The sequence below is a fragment of the Eurosta solidaginis genome, chromosome 1 (assembly GCF_040869045.1).
Source record: "Eurosta solidaginis isolate ZX-2024a chromosome 1, ASM4086904v1, whole genome shotgun sequence".
Lineage (NCBI taxonomy): Eukaryota > Metazoa > Arthropoda > Insecta > Diptera > Tephritidae > Eurosta > Eurosta solidaginis.
The window spans coordinates 163,977,649-163,997,238 of record NC_090319.1 but is presented as its reverse complement, the minus strand read 5'-3'; the positions used below and the strand labels follow the sequence as shown (position 1 = coordinate 163,997,238).

Below are 19,590 nucleotides of genomic sequence, written 5' to 3'. Positions count from 1 at the left end.
AAACAGTTATCGTCATAGAATCTATGTCCCTACCAAATTTTTCACAAGGATTGGTAAATTTTTGTTCGACTTATGGCATTAAAAGTATTCTAGACAAATTAAATGAAAAAGGGCGGAGTTACGCCCATTTTGAAATTTTCTTGTATCTTTGTATTTTGTTGCACCATATCATTACTGGAGTCGAATGTTGACATAATTTACTTTTATACTGTAAAAATATAAAATTTTTTGTTAAAATTTGACTTAAAAAAAAAATCGTTTAAATTGGGCGCGTTCGTCATCCGATTTCGCTAATTTTTATTTAGCACACATATAGTAATAGGAGTAACATGCCTACCAAATTTCATCATGATATCTTCAACGACTGCCAAATTACAGCTTACAAAACTTTTAAATTACCTTCTTTTAAAAGTGGGTGGTGCCACGCCCATTGTCCAAAATTTTTCTAATTTTCTATTTTGCATCATAAGGTCAACGCACCTTCCAAGTTTCATCGCTTTATCCGTCTTTGGTAATGAATTATCGCTCTTTTTCGGTTTTTCGAAATTTTCGATATCGAAAAGTGGGCGGACTACAACCAATTTCGTTCATTTTAAATAGCGATCTGGGATGAGTGCCCAGGAACCTACATACCAAATTTCATAAAGATACCTCAAAATTTACTCAAGTAATCGTGTTTATAGACGGACGGACAGACGGACGGACGGACATGGCTAAATGAATTTCTTTTTTCACCCAGATCATTTTGATATATGGAAGTCGATCTATCTCGATTAGTTTATGCCGTTACGGATTACCGTTATGCGAACAAAGTTAATATACTCTGTGAGCTCTGCTCAGCTGAGTATAATTATAAAGTAAAATCACAATATTTCTCAACCGTTAGAAACTTTGTTTGCTGGGTCGTTTTTCTAGAATCTTTGAAATTAATATAATGTTATTACTTTATTCTCATTATTTATATTAAATTTTTATTCGGATCTGAATCAGTCTTCATTGCAGCTTAGTTTAAAGCTCATTACGGAATATTTTTCATGGAGTTGAGCAGAGGCCAAAGGATTTGATTTTACCGGCCATTGTGGATAAGGCCAAGTGATCAAGACCAAGCTAGGTCATTTGTAATGCATTTCGACATAAGGGGGGTTGCTGTTTAGGTGGAAAACGGTCAAAAAGGGAATATGTACAGGGACGTAAACGAATGCAACAGAGTGTATGTAATCAGCTCTTAGGCGGTTCGACGGGGGACCGGCCAACTTGCGGCATATGCTGATGAAGTTTCTGTCATCATGAGCGGTACATACGTAACAACAATTAGCTCTCTGATGGTTCGGGCAATTGGGAATAGGGCCGTCGATAGGCGTGAATAAGTACCCACCCTGAATATAGTGAAAGATTGTCAAATAGTCGATTAAATTTACAGTAAAAACTTCATTACAAACTACCCACCCAGATTTTGCGGGTTTAGCCGGCCCTGCTTCGGGACATACATGCATGGGCGTTTGAAGTCGTGTTAACTGCCAACGCACAGAAAAGATATCTAGGAAATATAAGGTCCCTTATTGGACTAAACCTAAGCTTGGAGGGGTAACCCTAATATTATGTACAAACACACACCAAATTGACAATTTATACCATTGGGGAAATTTATTACGCAATATATCATATATGATGATGACACGTCGCGAGTGTCGAAACAATTGTTTTGCCAAATAAAGCAAACATATATATATATATATAAACGACTATAAGGTGTTTCAATTTTAATTCTTTATTGTGTGAGTCGTTTACCGCTCTATATTAATTATTTAATCATTGTAATAATAAATTGCCAATTCCAAAAAAATTGGGTAATAAATTGTTTCAAACTGCAAATGCAACCTTGTAAATTGTGTTTGTTGAGTAGATTTAAACGTCAGTTAAGCATGGCTCAACTACATGGTTGGCTCATCTCACCAACTGATTTTATTTTTTTCATTTCACTGGAGTAGCGTTTGCCAAAAGAAGATGGCAAACTCAAAATGAGACCAAAATATTCAACACATTTTCTTACAACACACAAAACTTTCAAAGTTTTATGTTTTCATTCCATTCTATTCGCCCAATACCAACACGCACATATTGACAGTCTGAATAAAGGTATGTTGTTGCTGTAGAGATGAGCCAACCAGCTATCAAATTACTATTGCGTAAGCTAAATTGAGTTGTGTGAACACCACTAAATTTAAATCGAAATTGCCTCAATTTATTTTTCTGTTTGAACATCATATAACCGAAAAATATAGCACAAAGTATCTGGAGTTTTACTAGATAGTCAAATCCATACTTTACTATGGGGTGCTTGTTTGGTGGAGAGCCTCACAAAAAGTAAATATACCAAAAGACTTGAGGGGGTATGCATATTATTAATGATTAGAAACGAGAGTCCTAAAAACTACCTCGCCATCATCACTGCATGCCATTCTACATATCCCTGCTTAAGGCTTCGGGGCAGCTTGAGTGCAGGTCTTATGGCCATACCAGTATAGCGCCATCTGAAATCGGCCAAACGGAATATATGGTCCCTTGCCTGAGCTTCGAAAGAGATATTGGGGCCACAATTGAGCCGGAGTGTTGATGCCATGGTGCAGAAATAGCGGAGCAGAGAACTATACACGTGTATACCGATGGTTCTAAATAAACGGAAGGGGTCTGGTATGCTGTTTATTGGTTCGATCCGGAAATAAGTAGATCCTGCAGGTTGGCAGATTACTGCAGTCTTTCAGGCGTAAAGTGTAGCCGACAACAAAGCATCAGAAATCCTAGAGGAAGCGTGCTTGAGCTACAGTCGCGTCAATATATATATTAATAGCCAAGCGGTCATTAAGGCATTAATCTCACACAGCACTTCTTCAAGAAGTTTCCTGGAATGCAAAGAAGCATTGGAAAAACTTCGCCCAGGCCGGATCATACATCTTTACTGGATCCCAACCATAAATGGATAGAAGTTGGATATTTTCCATTTCCTGGTCCTAGAAAACTCTTAGTATATGCCAAGAGAACGGAGTTATTCTAAACCAGAAGTCCTAGTACCTGATTGAGTTTCTTACATTTGGTTGTCAAACAAATTCTGGTAACACTATGGACACATTCAGTCTCAACCTAACTTTACCTAAGTGAACGGACCCATTTTTCTCTATATTTACAAACATCTTTACTCAAGTAAAATTAAAAAAAAATTCAAAGAATGCCATTTTTTGTCAGTTTTGCAGCCGAGAGTTTTCGTTTTCCATTAAATAAATAATCAATTGCTGAGTCTTTATCGTACCCAAACAAATTTTCTGAGTTTCTTAAATCATTTCTATATTTTGAAGGTTTTGTTAAAATTCGTAAAAAAAAATTTTTTTGTTTTGTATGTACATATTGTGACGGATATTTGTAACACTAAGTGATACTCACATCACTAATCTGATACTAAGTAAATAAAGCCACAACAACAATAAATCAAGCTACCACACTTGTATGTACGTAAACAAATTAATCATCATGTACACACATACATACAAGCAGCAGAGAGATACTCACTAACGCACGTCATCGTCAGCTACTACTTCGCTCACATATACACCCGCATATGGTTACGCACTACAAATACACGCGCGTATCGCTAGTGACCAGGTAGAGGATTCTAGAAGAAGAAACGTCTAGACTTTTGGGCAGAGAGTATAAAAGGACTGAAAGCAGAGTAGGCAGTAATTTGTTTGATTTAAGCAAGCTATCTGTCGAGAAGTAGTAGTGTTATTGTGAATACTTGAATAAAGGCCATTTTGATTGAATAGTGGAGTTATTTATTCAACAGCTTAGTGATTCGAATGTTAGTAGAAAGTTGAAAATAGGCAGAATTGCACTAAATTCGTTACAATTGGTGTCAGAAGAGGAATTGTGGAATAAATTCCGAAGATTGGGAATACAACTTGGACATGGCAAAGTTGAGTGAATTGACGATCCAGCAACTGAAGGAGGAATTGGAAGTCCGTGGATTGGCTACTACTGGCAATAAATTCCAGCTACAAAGGCGACTAAGTGTAGCTATGGTATTTGAAGGAATCAGTGCTGACGAGTATGTCTTTCATTCTCATAGCGACAAAACAACAACAAAAATGGAAGAAAAAACGAAACACCGCAGACAGTGACGAGCACAGTATCTGCACAAACATCGACAATGGCATCTCAGCTGGAGTCACAGGAGGCACGCATTTCAGAAATGGTGTCGCAATTATCATCTATATTGGAAGAACAGAAGACACACATGTCATCTCAACTGGAAGGGCAAGAGGCACGTATATCTGGAATGTCGACACAAATTCCGAACAGGTATCATCGCGGCTCTTTGCGAAAGTGGAAGAGCAGGATGCAAAAATTTTACAACTCGAGGGCAAAATTGATGCCGAGATAGAAGCGTTGAGAAGTCTTATACAACAGTTACAACTAAAACGCCGAGCTGTTCCAGCGAATAATCCGAAGATAAAATTTCATCTTTTGATGGCTCTGTTCCTTTCCAGGTATTCATGCTTCAATTTGAGGAGACGTCAGCAGTGAAGAACTGGAATGCAGAAGATAAAGTTGCTGCACTGTTCGTGGCATTGAAAGGTGCTGCAGCTGAAATCTTATAGACTATTCCAGAGTACGAACGGAACAGTTATGAAGCATTGACGGCCCCTGTCTAGAGACGTTATGGAAGCGAGCATAGAAAACAGATACAGTAAATTGAGTTGCAAAACCGTTACCAAAAAGCGAATGAGACTTTGCCGGAGTTTGCGTCGGATGTTGAAAGATTGGCTCATCTCGAAAATGCAGACGCACCCGTGGAATACACCGAGAGGGTTAAATTCAGAGCTTTATAAATGGAATACGGGATGTCGAAACGAAACGAGCTACATATGCGAACCCAAAGCCAACATTTGCTGAAACGGTATCCCATGTACTGACTCAGGAAACAGCGTCACTTTTGAGAAAGCCCGCATACAAACTCATCGCGTGGAAGTGGAATGGCCAGATTTTGGTAGAATTTTGGAAGCACTGAAGGGATTACAACAGAAAAATGCCGGAGTTATGAAGTGTTTCAAGTGCGGTAACCCAAGTAACATTGCACGTCACTGCAGCACCGGTAATGGTAGTTCGAACTTGGCTGGTCGTAAACGCAAAGCTGGAGGAGATAAGCAAGAGCTAGTCAGATGTAAAGATCGCGAGCTTGCCTCAGGAATTGAATGTCGTGTGATATCTATCTCGAAAACTGGAAGGAAATCGAGCAGTCTTACCGTCAAAGGAAATGTGGATGGCATGGAGCATGTACTGACTGTAGATACGGGCGCATCTCATTCGTTAGTTCGATCTGATATGGTCAACTGGTCAACAGGAGAGTAAAGCCATTACCTAGAGCAATATTGCGTACGATTACTGGCGAGTATAACCAAGTCCATGGAGAAGTGGTATGTGAAGTCTTAATTGGGGAGCTCATGGTTCTACACAAATTCGTTGTGGCAGAGATCGTTGATGAAGTCATATTTGGAGTGGATTTGTGGATTTCTTAGTTGACTATGACATCAGGATCGATATGCAGAGAAGGCTTATGGAGTATAAGAACAAGTATGTGTAACTTAACTTCAGTTTTGAGCAAGGGTTTAGCAGTAAGCGAGTGCTGGTGAAAGAGATTCAACAAAAACCACAAAAGCCAAATGCAGTCGATCGGGCAAGGGTTGATGGAATGAATTGACCAAACAAATCAAAACCGAAGGTACCTGTGAGAAAAACACTGGCATTGACAAACGCTAATGGACGCACTAAAACGACTTAAAGAATTTTCCAGAAAGAATGCAAGGGTGATTTCAAGCCAGCGCGCACTACACGATACTGATTATGCAAAGCCAATTCGTCAAGGTCAAGCCCTACGAAGTAGTTCATTGGCCAAAAAACAGAGTGTGACAGAACGGTCCAAGATAATGAGTAGTTGGATGAAACACAGGTACGACAAAAACAATAATTCGGAAGATTTCTTGGAGGGAGATTTGGTACTGCTATACAACCCTCACCGGCCGAAAGGTGTTCCATCCAAATTTCGGTGCAGTTGGGAAGGCTCGTGCAGAGTTGTGAAGAGGATCAGTGATGTCATCTACCGCATACAAATAATTGGGAAACCACGAAATAGAAGGGTGGTTCATTTGGAGAGGCTAGCACCGGTTATATCGAGAGATTTGTCTGATCGGGACGATCAGATTTAGGTGAAGGGCAGTGTGACGAATATTGGTAACATTAAGTGATACTCAGATCACTAATCTGATATTAAGTAAATAAAGCCACAACAACAATAAAGCAAGCTACCACACTTGCATGTACGTAAACAAATTAATCATCATATACATACATGCATACAAGCAGCAGAGAGATACTCACAAACACATGTCATCATCAGCTTCGCTCACATATACACACGCATATGGTTACGCACTACAAATACACGCGCGTATGACTAGTGACCACGCAGAGCATTCTAGAAGTATAAAAGGACCGAAAGCTGAGTAGGCAGTAATCAGTTTGATTTAAGCACGCTATCTGTCGAGAAGTAGTAGTGTCATTGTGAAGACTTGAATAAAGGCCATTTTACATTATTGAATAGTGGAGTTATTTATTCAACAGTTTAGTTATTCGAACGTTAGTAGGAGGTTGAAAATAAGCAGAATTGCACTAAATTCGTTACAATACTTAAATGTATGCTAATGTTTGTGAACTATAGCTTCAAAGCAACCCGGAGAAGAGTGTTTTTGTGGGGTTTCTTTCCGAGAAGTGGCCACTGATAACTGATGGTTCGCTTCAGTCATTTCCAGAAGATGGTATGGCAGTGGACATAATTTAAAAATAATGACACATCTATATTCCCGAATTTATGTTACACTTGATGTAAGAAGATAAATATTTATTAAATAAATTTTTCCAAATTGAACTGAATTTTATTAATTTTGTTGTCTATTTTTTCCAGTCCTTTAATTATTTTATTGTAATTAATTAGTTGCATGCAATTAAAAGCCATTTTTGAATGATGACAAAGAAGTATAACTTCCCACACGTTTACATACAGTACACGCACCCATTTTTTATAATTTTTTCTTTTTTAACCCAAATGAAAACTAGGAGTAAAAATAGCGCGGTTGAATAAAAAAAAATTTAAATATAACGACTATAATTTTATCCATAAGAAATGAAAATTTGGAATTAAAAATGATCAAATTCGGATATATCGACAGTATTTTTATTAAATGGTGAAAGATAAAGTAAAAAAAAAACGACATCCGAATATTACTAAAGTTCAATACTCAAATTTCGTAAAAAAACTGGAGTGACATACATAACAAGTAAGGAAGGCTAAGTTCAGTTATAACTGAACATTATATACTTAGCTGAGAGCTATGGAGACAAAATAATGGAAAATCACCATGTAGGAAAATGAACCTAGGGTAACCCTGAATGTCTTTGTATGACATATGTATCAAATGGAAGGTATTAAAGAGTATTTTAAGAGGGAGTGGGCCATAGTTCTATATGTGGACGCCATTTAGGGATATCGCCATAAAGGTGGACCAGGACTGACTCTAGAATTTGTTTGTAGGATATGGGTATCAAATGAAAGGTGTTAATGAGTATTTTAAAAGGGCGCGGGCTTAGTTCAGTAGCAGGAAGCCTTTTCGAGATATCGCCATAAAGGTGGACCAGGTGTGACTCTAGAATTTGTTCGCACGATATGGGTATCAAATGAAAGGTGCTAATGAGTATTTTAAAAGGGAGTGGGCCCTTGTTCTATAGGTGGGCGCCTTTTCGAGATATCGCCATAAAGGTGAACCAGGGATGACTCTAGAATGCGTTTGTACAATATGGGTATCAAATGAAAGGTGCTAATGAGTATTTTAAAAGGGAGTGGGCCCTTGTTCTATAGGTGGGCGCCTTTTCGAGATATCGCCATAAAGGTGAAACAGGGATGACTCTAGAATGCGTTTGTACAATATGGGTATCAAACGAAAGGTGTTAATGATTATTTTAAAAGGGCGTGGGCCTTAGTTTTATAGGTGGACGCCTTTTCGAGATATCGCCATAAAGGTGGACCAGGGGTGACTCTAGAATTTGTTTGTATGATACGGGTATCAAATGAAAGGTGCTAATGAGTATTTTAAAAGGGAGTGGGCCCTTGTTCTATAGGTGGGCGCCTTTTCGAGATATCGCCATAAAGGTGAACCAGGGATGACTCTAGAATGCGTTTGTACAATATGGGTATCAAATGAAAGGTGCTAATGAGTATTTTAAAAGGGAGTGGGCCCTTGTTCTATAGGTGGGCGCCTTTTCGAGATATCGCCATAAAGGTGAACCAGGGATGACTCTAGAATGCGTTTGTACAATATGGGTATCAAACGAAAGGTGTTAACGAGTATTTTAAAAGGGAGTGAGCCTTAGTTCTATGGGTCAACGCCTTAAAGATGACCAGGGGTCACTCTAGAATTTGTTTGTACGATATGGGTATGAAATGAAAGGTTTTAATGAGTATTTTAAAAGGGAGAGTTCTATAGGTGGACGACTTTCGAGATATCGCCATAAAGGTGGACCATGGGTGACTCTATAATGTGTTTGAAAAGTGTTAATGAGTATTTTAAAAGGGTTTGGGCTTTAGTTCTATAGGTGGACGCCTTTTCGAAATATCGTTATAAAGGTACAATATGGTTATCAAATGAAATGTGATAGTGAGTATTTTAAAAGAGAGTGGGCCTTAGTTCTATAGAACGCCTTTTCGAGATATAGCCATAAAGGTAGGCCAGGGATGACTCTGTAATGTGGTTTTACGATATGGGTATCAAATCAAAGGTATTAATGAGGGTTTAAAAGGGAATGGTGGTAGTTGTATATGTGAATATCATCTGTCGGATACCGCTAATTTATTTATATATGTAATACCACGAACAGTATTCCTGCCAAGATTCCAAGGGCTTTTGATTTCGCCCTGCAGAACTTTTTCATTTTCTTCTACTTAATATGGTAGTAGTCACACCCATTTTACAAATTTTTTTTTTAAGTTATATTTTGCGTCAATAAACCAATCCCAATACCATGTTTCATCCTTTTTTTCGTATTTGGTATAGAATTATGGCATTTTTTTCATTTTTCGTAATTTTCGATATCGAAAAAGTGGGCGTGGTTATAGTCCGATGTAGTTCATTCTAAATAGCGATCTGAGATGAGTGCCCAGGAAGCTACGTACCAAATTTCATCAAGATACCTCAAAATTTACTCAAGTTATTGTGTTAACGGATGGACGGACGGACATGACTCAATCAAATATTTTTTTCGATACTGATAATTTTGATTTATGGAAGTCTATATCTATCTCGATTCCTTTATACCTGTACTATCAACCGTTATCCAATCAAAGTTAATATACTCTGTGAGCTTTGCTCAACTGAGTAAAAAAGCTTGAGGGTATGTCACTGCAGTAGGGGTGACATAATGGCAAGTTTTTTACCTGGGACTAAATATGTCAAGTCAACGAGTTGCAAATGATCGAGCTAGCAGGAAAGGCGTGGAGCTAAGCACGGGGGTGCAAGGTGCTGAATATCATGTACAGGTCAGGTGCTTGAACCTTAGACTAGTAAAGTTACTCTTATCATTAAAAAGTATGGACGCACGAAAACCAACAATATTCTTTTCCCTACCCGAAATACGGATGCGTTGTGACAATTACAACATGTGTGCAATATCAAACTGAAATGTTAAGCAGAACAAAAAATGGAAATCTAGTAAGCTTTTTACGTAGTAAAGTTAATTTCGGTATTTCTCACACAAGTTGTACCTTTATGAGACTTTTCACTTTTGAGAGAAAATTATCGTAGTGCGTTTTTATTGGGCTGCGTCAGGCTAAGACTCCAGCTATGAGCTGTGTTCAGATCTAGATGCAACAAGTTGCATAGGTTATAGTAGTTTCCAAAATAGCGAAGTTGTTTTATAACATAGGTCCTTTTTTGATAGGGTTTTTCAGTTCGATCGAGCGAGCAAACTTCTGGTGACACTGTGGACTTATTTAGTCTATGTGAAGTCTTTACAGACCAGCTACTTAACCTTTAGTTTATTTCCATACAATCGTATGTTTCCGTAGCACAATGGGTAGAGAGATTTATCTACTTTGCGAGATCCACGTTCAACTCTTGGTATATAGAACATTAAGAAACTGTGATCTTTTTTTAAGGTCTTTTTACTTTACAAGGATTGTAATAATGCCTGTTTATTTTGTGGAAACCCATGACTGATGTAATAGCTGTCAGTCTGGTCCTAGAGTAAGTAGGACATTTGTTCAGAAAAGAGTAAGTAAAAAAGATAGAAGTTCAAAATATGTTTACTCAGACTTGATATAATGCGCGATTACACTGCTCGGGTTTTTAATATTTCCTGTATGTTTATGCTGTTAGAATGACGTAAACAATAAACATATTTCATGACATTTCACACTCCAAAATTTCTACAAAATGATGGCTTTGGTGATTCTTACCTAAAATTACCCCAACTGAAAAAAGTATTATGAATGGCCGCCTTCGTCCCAAATTTAACTTGCATCGATCGCTCAGTGAACCTAGGAAAGGGCACGCAAAAAACCCAACTAACGGTGATAATGCCCATACTAGAGTCATATGTTGATGATCCACACCAATTTTAAGTAAGGTCGGTGAGACAAAAGCTGTTTCCGCCGCATACGAAAATTCTATTCCCATGACAGCTGCAGATATTCGAATCAACTCCAAACGGGTTTTATGCCTGAAGTAAATGAAAAATGGGAAATACAATTATACAAATACAAATTATAAATTCTGTAGTATATTATTTTTTACAAGTAAGGAAGTCTTAGTTCGAGTGGAACCGAACATATATACTCAGCTGTGAGCTTTAATCGCGCAGTTCATTCAGGTTAAGTTTTTTGACACTAAGTATTATCAACATGCGGCATTTTTATTAATTATTTTTTTTTTCTCATATTAATTACAAATGGGGTATATTTATAAATAAAATAAGTATACCGCACACTTTTTCACAATAAGTCATTTCTTTTTTGAGTCTTTCTTTTTTGGTTTTTAAAAAAGGGTTGGTGTGTCAGATATTATAATTTTCAAGCATTAACTTTTGCCATAATATTTTAGAGTTAAAAACTTTGATAGGAAGGTATTTTTAGCTATAAAATTGTTTAGTGTGTTCTTTTGTGATTCTTTTAAAAACCTTTTTTTATAAAATTGGGTGCGGTCCCTAACAGATTTCGTTTATTTTTAACAGAAATATTCATTCCAAAATACGTGTACCAAATTTTTTTAGTTACTTACTTAATTGGCGTTTAACTGTTTAAAAGGTTATGGCCGTCCAACAAGGCGCGCCAGTCGCTTCTTCTCTCTGCCAACTGGCGCCAATTGGTCACACCAAGGGAGTTTAAATCGTTTTCCACCTGGACCTTCCAGCGGAGTGGGGGCCGCCCTCTTCTTCTGCTTCCAGAGGCGGGTTCCGATAAAAACAGTTTCTTAGCCGGAGCGTTATCTTTCATTCGCATAACATGGCCTTCCCAGGGCAGCCGCTACGTTTTAATTCGCCAGACTAAGTTGCTGCCGGCGTAAAGCTCGTACAGCTCATCCTTAAATCTTCTTCGGAACTCGTCATCGCCAACGCGTAGATGTCCAGAAATCTTTCGAAGAACTTTTCTCTCGTAACTCCCAGAGCCGCTTCATCTGATGTTGTAACGGTCCATGCTTCTGCGCCATATATAGCAGGACGGGTACGATAAGTGACTTGTAGAGTATGATTTTCCTTTGCCAAGAGAGGAATTTACTTTTAAATTGCCTACCTAATCCAAAGTAGCATGTATTTGCAAGAGTGATTCTTCGCTGGATTTCAAAGCTGATGGTGTTGTTAGTGTTAATGCTGGTTCCCAAATAAACGAAGTCTTTTACTATTTCGAAATTATTGCTGCCAACAGTAGCGTGGTGGCCAAGGCGCATATGCGCTGACTCTTTGCTTGATGACAGCAGGTACTTCGCTTTGTCGCTATTCATCATAAAACCCATCTTTACCGCTTTTTTCCCAGTTTGGAGTAAGCAGAACTAAAGGCGCGGGTGATTAGGCAGATGATATCAATGTCATAAGCATAGTAATTGCACGCTTTTATAGAATATTGTTCCAGAGCGGTTAAGTTCTGCAACTACTATAATTTTCTTCAGCATTAAATTAAAAAAATCGCACGAGGGGTAACCCTGTCTGAAACCTCGTTTAGTCTCAAGCGGCTCGGAGAGGTCCTTCCCAATTCTGACTGAGCTGCTCCACGCCATTTTGCATAGCCTTATATGTGCGGGGAAACCAAATTCAGGCATAGCGGCATATATGCAGCTCCTTTTCGTGCAGTGGGAGGCGACTTTAAAATCGACGAAGAGGTTATGTGTGTCGATTTTTTTCGCGGGTTTTCCAAGATTTGACGCATTGCGAAAATCTGGTCGATGGTAGATTTACCAGGTCTGAAGCCGCACTGATAAGGTCCAATCAGCCGATTCACGGTGGCATTCAATTTTTCGCACAATACACTTGACAGGACCTTATATGCGATATGAAGAAGACTGATTCCACGATAGTTGGCGCAGTTTGCACAGCCCCCTTTCTTGTGGACTGGGCAAAGAACACTTAGATTAAAATAGCCGGGCATGCACTCGTCCGACCATATTTTGCGAAGAAGCTAATGCATGCGCTTTACCTACTCCTGGCCGCCGTATTTGAAAAGCTTTGTAGGCAATCCATTAGCGCCTGCGGCCTTGTTGTTTTTCAATCTGGTTATTGCTATTCTGACTTCGTTTTTGTTTTGTCGGCCTATTGATAAAGGATTGAAGGTTCGATTTGAGCTCAATGCCAGAACAACAGGCTAGGTTAGGTTGAACTGGCCGCTCCATGAGGACCTCACATAGACTGAATGTGTCCGTAGTGTTACCAGAAGTTTGTTTTAACGACCAAACAGAAAAACCCTATCAAAAACCAGGTACCTGTGTTATAAAATTACTCCGTCCTCATGGCAAATACTAGAAGCTTCCTTGGATTTAAGCCACTTGCTGCTTCTAGATCTGACAGCTGTATCACTCCTAATAGCTGAAGTCTTAACCTGACAAGTGCAGGGCACGAGCACAGAACGTGCACGATCGTTTCCTCCTCCAACCCGCACTTCCTACATCTGCTGTCACTGACCGAGCCTAATTTAAAGGCATGTGACGCCAAAAGGCAGTGTCCAGTCATAATACCCGTCATACGATCCTCTCTTTTTAGTGATAGAAGCAACTTAATTAGTCTAAGGTTGTAAGACCTACACATAATCTTCGACACTTTACAGCACCGCGCTTGAACCCAGGCCATTCCCGCTTGGGCGATCATGTGCACCTCTCGCTTTTTCTTAATCTCGCCCAGTCTAATTGCGACGTTTACGGAGCAAGCTTCAAGGGATGCGCCCTTTTTAACTAGTTCACCTGCTTTTTCATTCCCATCTATTCCCATATGCCCTGGGACCCAATATAGATGTATGCTTCTCCCTGTACCGATTTTCTCCAGAGATTTCGTACACTCTAAAACGCATTTAGATGCTGCGCTATTGTATTAATTTCTGCTTGACTGTCAATATAAAAGTTAACACTGTAATTTAATATTTCCGATTGGAAAACGCTACAGTAATCTGGAATCCAGACCCTACTCCTTCCACTACTTTAGAACCATTGGTGTACACATGTATCGCCTCGTCCGTCCTTTGAGCACCCTTGCCCCAACCACTCACCTCTATTGTGGCCTTAATATCTCCTTCGAAGCGCGGAAAGGGAATCAGGTAGTCTGTTCATCTTGTGATTGATGACGCTATACTACTATGGCCTTATGATCGGCGCTCAAGCTGCCCGAGGCATCGAGCCTAGTTGCAGTTGTAAACGCTATGATCTTTGCTACCAGGTCTACAGGTGGAATGTGTAGAATGGCATACAGTACAGCTGTCGGGGTTGTTTTCAGGGTTGCCGTAATGCTAGGCATTGATAGTCTGCATACCCCCTCTAATTTTATGAGGTAGATTGTTTTTTGTGTGGCTTTCCACCAAACAAGAACTCTGTAGTATAGAATAGGGTTTATAATCGCTGTAAAAACCCAATGAGAAAGAGAGGGCGATAAGCCCTACGTACACCCCAGCATTCTTTTACATGCATAAAGAGTCGTTGAGGCCTTCTTCACCATCTCGTCCACGTTGAGCTTTCATGACAGCTTACTGTCTAGGATGCTTCATAGATATTTTGTGCAAGGCTTCTCCTGTAGGGTGAGCCCTCCTAATTTAGGCATGGTCCAATTTTTGACCTTGTACCTCTTTGTAAACTAGACCATATTCGTCTTCTACGCGTTAGCTTTCAACCCGACATTAGATGCCCAGGTATGAATATCCCGAAGCGCCCGATCCATCAAAGAGCTAATCGTTGGAAGGCGCTTTCCACTTATGACAATTGCAACGTCATCTGCGTAAGCCGTAAATTTTACGGGCCTCTCATCGAATCGCCTGAGCAGTTGGTTGACGACCAGCGTCCACAGCAGAGGTGCTAGCACCCCTCCCTGTGGCTTGCCTCTGTCCACTGACTTCGCGGCCTCGTACAATCACCATTGTGATGTAATCTTCCTGCAATTTTACATGCAGCCGATCCATCTGGTTAAGGCTGGATGTACTTTAATGTAATTAAGACCATCCATAATCGCCCATTTAGAAGCATTGTTGAAAGCAATGTCTAAGAAGATAGATAATTATTGTTTTTTTTTTTTAATTTTTCTATAATTGCAAAATTGTATTTTTGTTTTTCGAATAGTAAGTAGAATATTTTTTAGACAACCTTCCATATCTGCGCAGATAGATCCATTTCGAAGGTGCTAAGCCTTCATCATCAGTACGCCTTAGGCACGCTGCGCTAACCATTTAGCTATTAATCGGTGGTTTGTTTGACTTATAAATTGCTACTTCTATTCCTCTTTACCAATCATGTTTAATCAGCGTTGCGCCATCTGTTCAAATCACTGATAATGCCGACAAAACAAAAACAATTGTTAATAAACCAAGAGCACACGGAATGACAAAAGAAGTAATTGACAATAAACAAATCCAGCACTGTGGGCGATGGCACGCCCATTTTACACATTTTGAAGTTTTCCATTTTTTTTTAATGTAGTAGCGTTTTGGAAATAACATAGCATTTACATAAGGTTATTTTTCTCAAAGATATTTATTATTATATGCATCTACGATCCTTTCATGTAAAAGTCCGCTAACACGATAAGAGATATCTTTGCGAAACTTGGTATAGTGGCTTATCTGGGAAGAAACTACACGGTGACCACGCCCACCTTTTTTATACTCAGCTGAGCAGAGCTCACGGAGTATATTAATTTTGTTCGCATAGCGGTACCCCGTAACGGCATAAACTAATCGAGATAGATATAGACTTCGATATATCAAGATAATCTGGGCGAAGAAAGAAATTCATTTAGCCATGTCCGTCCGTCTGTCCGTTAAAACGATATCTTAAGTAAATTTTGAGGTATCTTAATGAAAATTGGTATGTAAGTCCCTGGGCACTCATCTCAGATCGCTATTAAAAATGAATGAAATTGGACTATATATAAACACGCTCAATTTTTAGATATCGAAAATTTCGAAAAACCGATAAAATGCGATAATTCATTACCAAAGACGGATAAAACTTGGTAGGTTGGTTGACCTTATGACGCAGAATAGAAAATTAGTAAAACTTTGGACAATGGCCGTGGCACCGCCCACTTTTAAAAGAAGGTAATTTAAAGGAGTTTCAAGCTGTAATTTGGCAGTCGTTGAAGATATCATGATGAAATTTGGCTGGAATGTTACCCCTATTACCATATGTGTTCCAAATAAAAATTAGCAAAATCGGATGACGAGCACGCCCACTTTTTAAAACAAAAAATTTTAAAAGTCAAATTTAAAAAAAAAATGTAATATCTTTACAGCATATAAGTAAATTATGTCAATATTAAACTCCAGTAATGATATGGTGCAACAAACTACAAAAATTAAAGAAAATTTCAAAATGGGCGTGGCTCCGCCCTTTTTCAATTAATTTGTCTAGAATACTTTTAATGCCCTAAGTCGAACAAAAATTTACCGACCTCTGTGAAATTTGGTAAGGCAAAAGCTTCTAAGACGATAACTGTTTTCTGTGAAAATGGGCGAAATCGGTTGAAGCCGTCGACCGTCTGTCCTTCCGCTAGGTCGTGAACACGATAACTTGAGCTAAAATCGATATATCTTTACTAAACTTAGTTCACGTAATTTTCTGAACTCACTTTATCTTGGTATTAAAAATGGGCGAGATTCGACTATGATCACGCCCACTTTTTGATATCGAAAAATGAAAAAAATGCCATAATTCTATACCAAATACGAAAAAAGGGACGAAACATGTTGATTGGATTGGTTTTTTGACGCAAAATATAGCTTTAGAAAAAACTTTGTAAAATGGGTGTGATACTTACCATATTAAGTCGAAGAAAATTAAAAAGTTCTGCAGGGCGAAATCAAAAGCCCTTGGAATCATGGCAGGAATACTCTTCGTGGTATTACATATATAAATAAATTAACGGTACCCGACACATGATGTTCTGGGTCACCCTGGTCCACATTTCGGTCGATATCACGAAAATACCTTCACATATACAACTAAGGGCCACTCCCTTTTAAAACCCTCATTAATGCCTTTAATTTGATACCCATATCGTACAAGCACATTACAGAGTCACCCCTGGTCCACCTTTATGGCGATATCTCGAAAAAGCATCCACCTATAAAACTAAGGCCCACTCCTTTTTAAAATACCCATTAACGCATTTCATTTGATACCCATATCGTACAAACAAATTCCAGAGTCACCCCTGGCCCACCTTTATGGCGATATCTCGAAAAGGCGTCCACCTATAGAACTAAGGTCCACTCCCTTTTAAAATACTCATTAACACCTTTCATATGATAACCATACCGTTCAAACACATTCTAGAGGCACCCCTGGTCCGCCTTTATGTCGATATCTCGAAAAGGCGTCCACCTATAAAACTAAGGCCCACTCCGTTTTAAGACACTCATTAACACCTTTCATTTGATACCCATATCGTACAACATATTCTAGAGTCACCAATGGTCCACCTTTATGGCCGTATATCGAAAAGCCGTCCACCTATAGAACTAAGGCTTACTCCCTTTTAAAATACCTATTAACACCTTTAAATTGAGATCGATACCGTACAAACACATTCTAGAGTCACCCCTGGTCCGCCTTTATGGCGATATCTCGAAAAGGCGTCCACATATAGAACTTAGGCCCACTCCCTTTTAAAATACTCTTTAATACTTTTCATTTGATAACCATGTCATTTTCCTACATTATTATTTTCCCTTATTTGACAAAGAATGAAGGAAAATCGTTCCAAAAACGTCACCCTTGGTCTACAATTTGGTCGATATTTCCCAAACGTATGTGCTATGGAATTAAAAACCACTTATAAGCCATCTACGAAACCATACGAAAGCAAAGCAGCTAAGCCCTCAGCTGAATATGTAATGTTTGGTTACACGCGAACTTAGCCTTCCTTATTTGTTGATATTGAAATTTTCGAAAAATCTACAAATGCAATAATTTTTTATTAAAGACCGGTAAACAGATGAAACTATTCGTAGATTGACCTTATGATAGGAAATATAATTTACACAAATTTGATAACGCCTTCATTTAGATTTGAAAGTATCTTAAGCCAAAAGTCCTAAGCCGTTGAAGAATCACGTTGAAATTAAGCAGGAAGGTTGTATTTACCATTAAAGATTCACTTTGTGAAAATTAACAAAATCGGTTTGCAATCACGTAAACTTTAAGAAAACTTTATATCGAAGTCTCGAAAAAATGGGGTTATTCATAACCAAAAATAGATAAGATGTTGGAACTTGATATGTAAATTGACTTTATAACTTTAAACAGAAATTTGAAAATAGGCGTGACACTGCCCACATTTGAAAGAAGAAAAATTAAAAGTTTTACACCGTAAATCAAAAGCCGTTGAAGATATCATATTGAAACTTGACATGGAGGCTGTCTTAATTATTATACATATAGGTTTGTCAAATGGATTAAAATGAATAGTCTCACCACGTTTATAAAAGTAATACATGTATTTGTTTATTTAATTAACAAAAGGTTTAGGTTAAATTATAATTCAAATGTTAAGGAAATTGATTGTACCACGAATTGACTACCGTTCTGCTTCACAGTCAACCAGCGAATGCCCCTCAATGCTCTCACACGCAAACTGTCGGTGACAGCTCGGCCTTTCCTGACATTTCGTCCTGCATGGACGAATCATCGTCGTCGTCGATACCATCAAGTTCAGGAATCAATGCACACCACGGTTTTATATGATCCACACTACATATGTTGCAATAACGTCTTTGTGTATGTGTTGAGTCTGGTAGATCTTCAATAATATATCTGTCGTAGTTAAGTACTTTCGTAACAATATATGGTCCTTTAAATGCGGGATCCAGCTTATGGGAGAGACCTGTTGCATTTGGAACATGATCAATGACCACTAAGTCGCCAACATCATATTTCTTTGGAGTTTGGTGTCTTTTGTCATAACGCTCTTTCCACTTATGTCTCTCTGCCATTATATTGTTTGCTGCTTCATCACGTTTCACCTCGATATCTGGATTACCCTTATCATCATCGTTTATAGCTTGTATCATTCGGTTGTATGTTACATCTCTGGGATTGAAATAAAACACAAGTTCATTAGGCGTGTATTTTGTTACCTCATTACGTTGGGAATTAATCGTCCATTGAATGTTTGGAAGCATTTTATCCCATGTTTTGGCCGTTTCGCTCATACATTTCAAAGCGTTGATAACTGTTTTATTTACGCGTTCGGCCTGTCCGTTAGCTCTCGGTGTTCGTACTGCAGTTTTGTTGTGTTGAATACCATGATTGGAAATGAATTCTTCGAATTGCCTCGAAGTGAACGCCGTACCTCGATCTGATGTTATTTTAAGTGGTTGACCAAAAATGGCCATGATTTCTTCTAGTGCTTTTACGACTGATTCAGTTTTCGTAGTTCTGACTGCCTTTAGGATTACGTACTTACTGAATCCGCATACAACTACTAATATGTACGAAAACCCTGATTTGCTGCGTTGGAATGGACCCACATGATCAATAAAAATGTGCCTAAATGGGATCGGCAACACATCGCTTACGTGCAATTGGCTTTGCGGTTTACCTCCCGTCATTTTATTTAAGCAACACTCTTCACAAGCTGCTATGTATGATTTGACATACCTCCTCATGCGTGGAAACCAAAAATGTTTGCATAGTCGCTGTAATGTTTTTTCTAAAGAAAAATGTCCAGAGTCATCATGACATGACTTAACAACTCGCCATCTTACTGCCTTTGGTACTGCTAATTTCATTTCGCCCTTAGCTTTTCTAAATA

At 38.6% G+C, this 19,590-nt stretch overlaps 1 protein-coding gene across 2 annotated transcripts in view; it reads right to left on the bottom strand.

Moving 5' to 3' along the window:
* LOC137239429 (proton-associated sugar transporter A-like) overlaps nucleotides 1–19,590 on the bottom strand; it is a 672,302-nt gene that overhangs the window by 246,339 nt on the left and 406,373 nt on the right. For both annotated transcript variants that reach the window (XM_067764733.1, XM_067764741.1), the window contains exon 2: nucleotides 10,553–10,815. In XM_067764733.1, the coding sequence (XP_067620834.1) occupies nucleotides 10,553–10,815 (263 nt within the window). The remainder of the gene's footprint in view (nucleotides 1–10,552; nucleotides 10,816–19,590) is intronic.